Below are 11202 nucleotides of genomic sequence, written 5' to 3'. Positions count from 1 at the left end.
GATTCCTATCGCACAAAGCCCTGAGCCCTCTGCCCAGCTGCTGGCACCCTTGCTCACTGTGCCTCTCCAGGGCACAGCCTTCCAGCCCACTCCCTGCTCTTAGGAGAGCCAGCGCCCATCGAAAGCCACCACCTGCTCAGGCAGCGCTTGGCTGGGGGTGTCAGAGCCCCAGTTAATTTAGGGTGCAGTATATGTTCTTGCTGCTTCTTGTTCCTAGAAGGTATGAAGTTATACCAGCTGCCTGCTTGCTCAAGAAGTGTGAAATTCTTTCTCTGACCTTTTCTGGTATGTTATTAAAAGGCTTCATGGCCAGTTGTTTCAGAAAAAAAAAAGAAATAATATTTCAATATCTGTTGGTAGCTGGGGCAGAACTTGCCCATATCTTCAGGCTGAGCTCCGGTCACCTCCCTGCTTCATCCCAGTCTTGCAGAAGGAGTCTGTTGCTGTGCAGGACCTCTCCAGCCTGGCTTTCTCCTGCACAGCAAGGCCTGAGGCAGAGGAAAAGAGAATTTTGCATGGGGAGAGGCCGCTAACAACTGCAGAGCCCTGGACAGCCTGCTCACCCCTCTCCTTGTCCGTTGGGTTGCCATGCGTGCGTAACTCCAAACTGCAGTGATTTATGTAACAGGGCAGCCTGGAAGCTTTGACTGGAGTAAGGATTCCTCCGTGCTGGTGTCTGCAAATGCAGACATACAAGCAATCTCCGGCCTTAAGGGGTTTATCACACGGGTGAAGAGCATGGAAGCAGGAGAGAAGGCTGCCTTTGGGTGTATTGCAGGCTCCCTGCACACAGCAGGAGCTGTTCCTGTGAAGCCTGGACTCTCCAGATGTTCTCATGCAAGCAAATGACTACCTGAATCTCTATGATAAATGCCTTTCATGGACAGAATTAAACAGTCGGATGGATGAATGGACAGACAGGGAAACAGGGGGAATGCAAAATAGAGAACAAAGAGCAGACAAACAAAGTCTTAGAGGGCAGACAAGGCTGCGCCATGCCAGGGAAGTAACCAAGATTTGCTCGGGAAGCTGTAGGGGAGCAGATCGGAGCTTGTGCACCCCTGGGCAAAGGGGAAGGGGCAGCGAGTGGAAAGCAGGCAGTGGCTCTGGGTCTCTGCTGGCTGCCGACACTTCGGGTTGTTTTACAGTTGATTTATACGTGTAACAGGCAATGTTTCTCTGCTGTCACTGACATTAGGAGCTGAAATGCTGCAGAGAAGAATGGCCATTTGTCACTGCAAATGAAGTCTGCTTGCTCTTTTTTTTGCCTTTCCATTTTCAGCTGGCCAAGCAGGAGGCAGCAGGGAAAGGGAGGCAGAGGGGAAAGGGAGGCAGAGGGGAAAGGGAGGCAGAGGGGAAAGTGAGGCAGTGAGGAGCACGCCTGCTCGGCAGGGCAGGCTCACTGCTCATCTTGGGTCGCAAAGGAAACCCCCTCTCCTTACCTACACCCACCCGACCATGCACGGTTAAGCAGGGGGAGAGCAAGGAAGCGCTTGCTGGAAGATGGGCAACCAGCCCAGGGTCTTCTGGGCTGCTGGGAGTAACTTTTCCTCCTTCCCCAGGATATCGGGCTGGGCAGAAGATCAGAAATCTCCCATTGCTTTGGCCCCCGTAGTTTTAGCTGCAGGGAAGGAGCTGCAGGCGCTGCTCTGTCCTGCCAGCTGTGCTCAGCCATCTCCAGCAACAGCTGGTGGGAAGCCACCCATCATTCTTCAGTGACTGCTTACCAGCCCACACACTCCACTGTTCACCTAAATGTCACAAACGTCCTGATCTGCCCTTATGATCCTGGAAGCCCATCGCCCCGCCAAACACACGGCACCAAACCTGTCCTTATTTGCACAAAGGGACATTTTGTAGCATCGAGCAATGGGGGAGCCAACAGAGTCCCCTTTCATGAGGACGTCATTCAGCAGCCACCAAAGAACTGTACAATCCACGTGACTGGCCAGGCTTTCCTCAAAACCCCATCCCTAACCCCTACAGGGGAGAGCTCCCAGGCAAGCGGAAAAGAAGGAAAAAAGGAAAGGAGGAATTTATTAGCAAGAAAAGCAGAATTTTTGCCTGTGGCACAAGGGGCAGTTGGAGAGGCACGGCACAGACAGGCAGCGCCTTTGAAGCGAGCAGAGGGCTGCACCTCGAAGGCGAGTGGCAACAGCAGGAGGAGCTGGTACTTTATGAGGGTTGCTAAAAGTTTGGGATCAGCTGGAAGGGCAATTTGGATTTCAGCGCTAATTGCATCCATTCTGATTTACCATAGAAGATTCAACTCCTGGCATTTTGCATTCCCTCCAAAATGCTGGCATAGCTGGAAGTTGGAGAAAGAGGAGACGCAGTAACAATCTCATTGTTTAGTGTCTGACGGCCTGACTAGCTAAACATCTGCTTGAAATATTAATAACTGTCAGATGGGAACAGCTCAGGGGCTCTATACAGTTTCACACCATCTGTTTGTAGAGTAAACACACTTACGCACAGGCGCATACACCCAACCCTTTTGTCAGGGCTTTCATTCTCTGGATCGACACACCTGCGTGGGTGGGCGACCAGGGGCTGTGTCGCGGGACAACAGCGGCAAGAACGGGGCCAGGAGGGCAGCAAATTCATCTCTACGATAGCAGGAGTAATGCACCCAAAGCCTAGCAGCAGTTTTGATGCTCCCCCTTTCGATATTTCCTGTCCCAGAGGAGTTTTGCTTCTCTATTCAGGTTGTTTTTCAGCTCAGGGTTTTGTTCTGGTTCTTGCTGTGCCCCACACTGGTGTTGACATCAACTGACATTGCCCTCATGCTCCAGGAAACGTATCATCTCACCGGGGATTTTGGGTGTTGCCATGAACCCGGGCAGGAGGAACGAACCCTATGGAAACATGCCGCTACCATCACCACTTCTGTCTGCTGCCAGCCATTTAATACCACACTGTGCTAAATACAGTCATTCGCCTCTTTTTCCATTCTTCACCCTTTTATTGGCTCAGCTGACCTCGATTTGGCTGAGGAAGATGATACTTCCAACTGGGGCAGTGAGAAAACCCACACTGAAAGATAAACGTGGGGTGTTCACCCTCACTGAGGAAGCAACCAAGTTCGTTAGGTACCAGAACATCTTTTCCCATAAGAATTAAGGTAAGAGAAAGTCTGTGAATACATGATGGGACCCCAGCCATGTACACAACTGAAATACCTGGGGGATCCCATGCAGTGAGGAGGAGGAAGAGATAAGACCATGACCTTTGGGAGCAGTCTCTGCAGGAGAAGCCACTGTTTGCAGAAGAGACTTTCAGTGCAGGACTCTCCTTGAGCTCCCGGTGTAGTGGAACCACACACACATTTCCCAGGGACAAGATCAAGGTGTCTGCTCTCATAGCCCATGGGAGGGCTACACCTCACCCCATCACCAGCATCTCCCACCGCTCCCTTACCAGGTTCCCCAGCCCATCCCTCTGTGATGGGCATCATGGAGCCACACGTGCGCCAAGGACTTGGTGGAGAGCCAGGATGCTCCTACTCACGTGGACCTGGAGGATGATGGTGCCCACAGTGGTGTTCTCGAAGAGGCTGACATTGTACAGGACCTTGCTGAAAATGGGGCGGTTGTCATTCTCGTTGAGGAGGTTAATCTTCACACGTGCAAAGCCGACATGGTCTGGAACACTCTCGTTTGCAAAGAGCTGGGCAGAGACGGGAAGCAGAGGGAAGGGTTGGAGGTACTCTTTGCAAAACTTGGGAGAGTTACATATTCTTCTTTAATGGAGAAAGAAACGCTCTCCTGAGCTCCCTTACCAGAAAAGCCAGCTCAGTGCTATCCACCAAAGCAAGGATGCTCAACAAAATACAACAAAACTCCTTCCCTCTCCCTCAGGAGCTGCTCATCTCTAGCTGACCGCAGCCCTTGGATAAGCCAAAACCCCTGCACCGCTTGCCCCAGAGAGCTCCAGCCTCTGCCTTGCAAACTGGAGAACCAGGATCTGCCACTCCAGCGCAGCTTGAGGCAAGGGTAGGAAGGCTTTTGCTCATCTTTCTGCACCAATTATGAAAAATCCTCTGCCAGGACTGACATCACTGGTGTGGTATGAACCTGCTTTGCCTTCCTTGAAAATGTACAGCTCAGGCAGAGAGTGGGACAAAGCCGGCGCAGGAGGATGGAGAGAGCTTTGGTACCTGATAGGTGCACTTAAAACAAAGTTTTATACTCTGTAATGCTTTTACAGCCCTGTGATATAGCAAGGGAGAAGATGTTCTGCTTAAGCTCTTGCAGCTGAGCCTTTGGATGCTGAAAAGAGAGAGAAGGCACAGAGCAAATCTCTTCCCCACCTCCTCCTTTTCCTTTATTATCATTTCAATTCTTTGTCCATTTTGTAGTGCTCTGGAATTTCGTGGTGTGGATTAGAGAGAGGCACAGAGAAGCCTGGTTAAAGGTCACTCTTAGGTTACTCTTACAAACATGGACATCTCATAGGGTATGGAGGTACAACCTTACCGAAAATTCATAGCGAGGAATGGTCTCAAAGTCGAGAGGCACTGCCACACGGACGCGAATGTCCGCCTTCCCCTGGATGGAGGTCGGTGAGATGATGAAGTGACTGGAGTTGTTGCCCACCAGGTAAACCTCAAAAACGCTGTTGGGTCCCTGGGAAGGGAGAGAGGAAGGTTTACAGTGACAAAGGAGGAAGGATCTGAGGACACCCAGGACCAGACTGGTGAGAAGTATGGGGACTGAAGCACTGAGCTGACTGCAAAGCCTGTGCATTAGGACAAACCTGTCTGCACCCACAGCTTGGGCACAGCATCTGCCCTCAGACATGTGAAAATATAATTACCGAAGACACAGGGGAGCATTTCTCTGGTTAATTTTGGTTAACTGAGTCATAGGGTTCAGCACTGACCTTAAGCACTCCTTGTCACATTTTATTATGCTTACTGGGTGTACAGTGTGTGTAATATCTATAAATCTTCTTTTCTTGCGCACCCATTTTATACAAAACCCGTGTGCACATGAAAGGAATGCATTGCTGGGATGAACCTGCACAGCACACAGCTGGGGGGAAAATCCCTTCTCCTGTTGAGATCCACACACCACACGGTGTATCCCACACTGTGATTTCATCGCCTCATGCTGGGGGACACAGCATGGGTGCCTATCCCATGCAGAGGACTCTTTCCAGTAAGACAGCTTGAACTGGGAACTGGAAAACTCCTCCTCTCCCGTGACCTGGCTGGCAAAGCAGCAGGGCCACCAACATGCCGACAGCAGCACTTTAGGACCCTCGCTCCAGGCATGGCAACCCTTCCCAAAGCACAGCTCAGTAGACCACATGAAAAGCAAGTTCAGAAGCTGTCAGAGCCGAATTTCCAATTTTCCCCGAATGACCTCCCTTCTATCAGAAAAAAGGACCAATTAAATGCACGAAGGGGCACTAATAGCAAAAGCTGGCTAAGCGTGACCGCCAAGAGCCAGTGACACAAGCAGAATGCCTGCTTGCCCTCCTCCCAGCAGCTGGCAGAGCTGGGGGCAAGGTGAGCATCTCCAGTGGAGCCACAGGCAGGAGCAAGCTCCAGGGCCATCCATGCCAGCAGCCCTTCAATGCGCAGCTGGTGGACGATGGGCAATGAGCGTCCCTACAAAAGCGTCCTGTCTTGGGGCAGGCTTAGCTCCCTCCAGAAGCTGTTTTGCTGGCAAGCTGGGCAGTGCCCACTCCAGCATGAGTGAGAGATTCTCCCTGACAGGGGTACACAGCCTGGGAGGGAGGGAGCAGAGGATACAGAGAACGGCAGGAGGAAGCATCGCTCCCCAAACCGTTATTTTGTACCCTATCCTTAAGATGCCAATTTATAACAAACGACCATTTTCCACCAGCAACAAAAAGCCACTTCATTGAGGAATTTCTGCCCAGCTCTGCTGCCGAACCCTCGGTGTCTCTCCCAGGGCCCGGTGCCCTCCCTGCAGTACACAAAAGCACCTTCCGTGGCGGCGAGATGCAAGGGATTTTCTTGGAAGCTGGAGAGGAGTGACTTTGTTGGAAGCACAAGATAAAAGTTGAAACATCAAAAGAAATCCAAGTATTTGTGGGAAGAGAGACGGGTGGATTAATTCCCCTCCAGCTGGGGAAGAAGATCAGCCTCCAGATACCCACCATCCCTAATTAGCAGCCTCTCGAGTGCCCCAGTCTCCCCACGTGAGGTCGGGAGAAGGGGAATACATCTGCCTCTCAGGAGGGCTGCTGCGAGTTCCCGTTTATATATTTGTTCGGCTCTTTATTTTTTTGTTTCTGCCCCCATGCTGCTTTCCTCGCTCCTGGTTCCCCGAGCCTGCGAGCCCCCTGTGGATGGCTGAAAGCAAATCTGAATATTCAAATTGTTATCAGCTGCCCAGCAGAAGGGGCTGGCTCAGCCCGGCTCACAGCTAGGACTCCCTGCTCCGGAGGAAGCCACGGGGAGCTGCTTATATTTTCCTCACCCCTTCCTACCTGCTCCTGCCACCCAGAGCAAACAACGGATCTGAAACATGTTCGTGAGGACAAAAAACAAGCACTGTCTCTCCGGGCTCACAAAGGTCCTGGTGTGCAGTGGTGAGCTCCTGGCCGAGCATCATCTCTTTGCAGTGCTGAGGATGAGCCCGGGGATGCCTGGATGTGCTATGGTGCACAACCTGCTTTACCAGCTCGCTTCACCCCTCCAACCTCTTACTCACCAGCTCCTGCTTGAGTTTTTCCCCATCACCGAAAACAAATTGGCTTCTCTGCCTCCCTTTAGTGGCATAAATTAACAAGTAGCCTGCCAAAGCTTAGCAACCCTACAATAATAAACCCGTCTGCATGCACCCTCCATCCAAAACAAATTGAGCCATAAAGAAACGGGCTTCGGAAGGAACTTTGCTACTGCTCAGAGCGGGGACACAGCCGCACGTTTCCCACTCCTCCCATCCTGTGCCAGTCCATGGGGCCAGCACTTGCTGCGGCTCTAGGCTGCTGCCCGCTGCCTCCTTCTCAGCAATCAAACCTCCTCGCAGCCGTAGCCAGTGCCGCAACTGATGGAAATTTCATGTCAATTCAGCTAAAAGACAATCGTAGCTGCAGTTGGGCATAATTATTACTTCATTCTTTGCGTGTCTATTCCTCAGAGCATGTAATAGGAGCCGCGACGTGTCCCTACTGCCACGATGCCAGTATCAACCTCATGCCGATACCTGACTTCTAAAAAAGCAACTGCTGACTGATCTACCCCAACCACTTCATTTTTTAACAGTTCGTGACACGCTTGTTCGCCAGACCCATGTGCCCAATATCTCTCTTAAATTCCAGGGGGCTGGAGCAGAGGAGATACCATCCCTGGGGACAATTAGCAGAGCATGGAATCGCAGGCAAGGGCAGGAGCTCAGGCATGAGGTTGTGAGATGGCAGGAGGTGGGTGCGTGTGTCTCTCCAGAGGTCTCAGGCACCATGTGGGACCTTCTCATGCACCCAGTACGAGTCATAGCCAAAAGCCTGCTCTCCCAACCTGCAAGATATGCTCACAGGGCGTGGTTCACCGCAAATCAGGGAACCCCTTCTCACGTCAGGAGGCCAGGAGCAGCCACAGCTGCTGTTCCAGCTGTGACTGAGGATGGGTCATAAGCTTTATCCCTGTTTTTTTGCCCAACATCATCCACCGGTTTCATCCATCACTCCTGCTCCCACCCAGCCCCTTCCTCATGGGAGTGAGCATGGAAACACTTCAGAAATTCTTCAACTTTCCACCTGTCAAAGCAAGTATTTAGCATCACTTACCAATGGTGACACAAAAATCCTAAGTAGAAAAAAAAACCCCAACAAACCCAAGCCGCTAGACAAACAAATAGCCCTTCCTCAGCCATACCCCTCCCAGATATCTCTGAGGTGCACAGGTAGGTTGGTGGCCTGCAATCATCTTCACCACAAAGCGAGCTAGATTTGGGACTGGGATCCTCAGCTTTCTTCTCTTCATGCTGACTGGGTACAGGGATGCCTTCGGTTCCCTCTACCTTAGCTCAGCTGCAGTGTGCCTTTCCAACCTGGAGAGCTCTGCCTTTCTGAACCACAAAATCCAGCATAACTCCTGCTTTCCTGCCAGCCACTTCCTAGTATGGGCTATTACCTGCAAAAAACTGAGGAGTGTTTAGTATCCCGTGTTCTGGCAAGTTTGCAAAGAAAAGAAAGTGCTGAGAGTTCAGGAGTGGTGGAGGAGGAAGGGGAAAAAGGGCGGGGGGAAGGCGGGGTTGTTCCCTTTTTTTAAGCCATTAGTGCCTCTTTATATGGCCTGGATACCTTATGCTTGGTCCTAGGGAGTCAGAGACAAATAATGCTTAATCCTTCCTTTGAAAACACAAGAGGGTTATTGTCTCCGCCCACTTCAAGGCATTTAACTCAAGTGCTCTGAATAGCCTTTCCGGAGCTGCCTGCCTCTCTCCCGCTGCCCAGCCAGCCAGTTCAGGTTCCCAGCACCCATTGCCCACCTAGCACCCACTGCCCACCAGCACCCGAGCACAACAGCATCAATAACCCTTTTGGGGGCTCACTGGGCATGGGCGCTTGTCCCCTGCATCCTTAAGGACCTCACTCGGGGTCATGGGTGATGCAGGATGCCTGCAGCAAAATGTTCCCCAGCCTTTCTGATCCTCCCCATGCTGGCAGGCCTTTTCTCCTGTCTTTCTGTCTGTCTTAAGTGGCAGTCCTTGCCCGCTCCCCCCCTCCTGGAGGTGTTTTCTCCTTCCTTGCTCTCCCCAGGTTATCTGCTGAATTCCACACACGCCTGCACAGACTGGATCAATCCGAGGCTGCCTCGCCTTCAGCTTATCTCTGCTCCAAATGATTGATTTTCCCTCTTTAAGGGTAATTTGCTGGTGAATTCCATGTATTGCAAAAACCCCTGTGAAATCTAATTCAGCCCGACTGGCAGCTGGCACTTTTGGGAGAGAATACTTGAGTGCCGTCAATTCCCCTTACAGTTTCTTGCCGTGTAGATCTTATTTATAGTGCACGTGCCTGTCATATGCATATATATGCTATGGATGATTCATATATTGCACCTGCACACGCATGGGCACATACGACATCCCTACGCTAGTCTCTGATGTAGCTTTGTGCCAACAAATGCCATGTATTCTCAAGGCCTGGGGTTTCTTTTTTTAAATCCCCCATTTATCTTCCTCAATATGCTTATTTTGGAGAATTGTTTCAAAATTATTCTAAAATGTCAGACCATCATACTTGTACTTTAAACAGCCTCTGCCCTTTTCTTCCTCTTCAGTCAACCGCATCGAGGAAAATCAAGTGGAAGCCATGGTATGAGAGCTGGTTTCTCTGGCGTGCCCTGGGAAAGTACGTTGCCGCTTCTTTTAATACACCTCTGTAGACCTTGCAGGGATAGGAGGCTCAAAAGGGTATGCCCTGAAGGATGCCCTGCTCCTTTTCCTGCATGGCCAAACCTTTGCCTTCTCCCTAAACTACTGCATCAAACCAGCAGGCTGTAAAATACCAGTATATCCAGAAAGGTTATCCATGTCCCCCACCTCAGACAAGGCTGAGCTAACCAGCCCTCCAAATTAACACAAACTTATTCCACAACTTAGGGCTCCGGCTCTCAACCTGCAAACAAACCTTGCTGTGAAAGTAGATAATTTAAGGTTTTAGTCTTCCATCTCATACAGAGGTTTTATTTGTCCCCGTTGGCCTATCACAACGTGACTGACGAGAATCCAACTCCAGCCTGGTAGGGTATGTACATACTGTGGTGTCCAGGCTCAGTCTAAATACTGGGAAACTTTCACAGGTTTTCATAAACAGCTCTCAAAAGGCTTTGGGAAGGTATTCAGATGATTTACTGTTTATCTCACAGAGAGACAAACTCAGCTGCACAGAGGTTAATGTGTTTTCCTTGGTTCATAGAAGGCCAGGTCCAAACCCCTGTGTACCGATTTCTCCTGTGTTCAGATATTTTTGATAAGCCTTAGAGAATGTAAAAGGAAAAACCAGCACCATGTTGAACACCTCTTGGTTGCACCCCAAATCCACATCTGGGCTCATCTCAGCTTGATCTCTTGAGACACTCCTCACCCCCACCCAGCAGCTCTTGGAGCAACACCATGACCGGTTTGAGGGACAGCAGCTGGAAGTTTGCAAGGGACAGCACCAGAGGAATGCATTTCTCCTTGGTGGCACCCTGCTTCAGCACCTTCTCTGAGAGGTTAATGCCAGTCCAGCTCCAGGAAGGCACTTACACCGCAAAGTAAATTTAAACACATGCTTTCAAGCGTGGTCTGGTGTCCAACATACATACATTTTTAAGTGCTTTGCTGTATTGTTTACTTAACTCCTTCAAAAAGCAATCATTTAAGCTTGTGCAGAACACACCAGAAGAACGACAGTCCAAAACCCCACTATTTAAAAAGGCCGCATGGGCCTGGTTACAAAACACCTTCTTGTTCAACAGCCTTGGCAGCCCACACAGTGTATTTTAAGGACCAGACCCATGCAACACGCCTTTCCCCAGCTCTACAAAGACACCACCAGCGTGTGACAGCAGGCAGGTTTCCCAAAGCCTTCCAACCCCACGGGACCCCTGCATGGAGCAAGATTTAGGTGTGGGCTGCTCCATCGAAGTAGGACCTCAGCAAGAGTGACGGCTGAAAGAACAGCATCAAAATTTGTCTGGAGGGGCCAGAACAAGGGTGGATGGCTTGGCTCAGGAAAGAAACCAACCTGCCAAGGGGCTCTCCCAGGACTTAACTACATAGATTGGAAGACAGGAGACAAAACTCTAGCAAAATGATCTTCCTGAAGAGTCTAGCTTGGATTTCATGTGTCTCTATCCATCTGCTCTCATTTATTTATTTAGCTGCTCTCCCTGGAGACATCTATAATTCTCTTCTTGTCTTCCTTTGCCCCTTACACAAATGAATAGTGTCATCTCCAGCATGAAGGCTGTGCTGGCGAAATAGCTTCTGTCAGCCATGTCCTCAGTCACATCCCTGCCTGAAGACCTCAGTCCTCACCGCCCCATTCCTCCAGTCCTGCACCCACGGATTGCTGAGAGAGCCTGGAACCATCTTGGCTACCTCAAATCCCGACAATTTATAAAACCCTCACAACTTCATCTTCCAAAATAGCACCATCAGGCAACTATTTTCCCTTTCTGTAACTTTTTATTGAAAGTCTGGGGGTCTTGGGACTTCTGTAAATGCACTGCCT

General features: G+C 50.5%; 1 protein-coding gene across 1 annotated transcript in view; it reads right to left on the bottom strand.

Moving 5' to 3' along the window:
* CDH23 (cadherin-related 23) overlaps positions 1 to 11202 on the bottom strand; it is a gene marked incomplete at its 5' end in the record, with an annotated part of 126966 nt that overhangs the window by 43465 nt on the left and 72299 nt on the right. The window contains 3 exons of the mRNA XM_010142829.1: positions 3511 to 3669; positions 4479 to 4628; positions 6690 to 6695. Coding sequence (XP_010141131.1) covers positions 3511 to 3669; positions 4479 to 4628; positions 6690 to 6695 — 315 coding nt within the window. The remainder of the gene's footprint in view (positions 1 to 3510; positions 3670 to 4478; positions 4629 to 6689; positions 6696 to 11202) is intronic.

Source organism: Buceros rhinoceros, unplaced genomic scaffold (assembly GCF_000710305.1).
Source record: "Buceros rhinoceros silvestris isolate BGI_N320 unplaced genomic scaffold, ASM71030v1 scaffold11789, whole genome shotgun sequence".
In the NCBI taxonomy this organism is placed as follows: Eukaryota; Metazoa; Chordata; class Aves; order Bucerotiformes; family Bucerotidae; genus Buceros; species Buceros rhinoceros.
The sequence above is the reverse complement of the archived record's forward strand: the minus strand, read 5'-3'. Positions and strand labels throughout refer to the sequence as shown.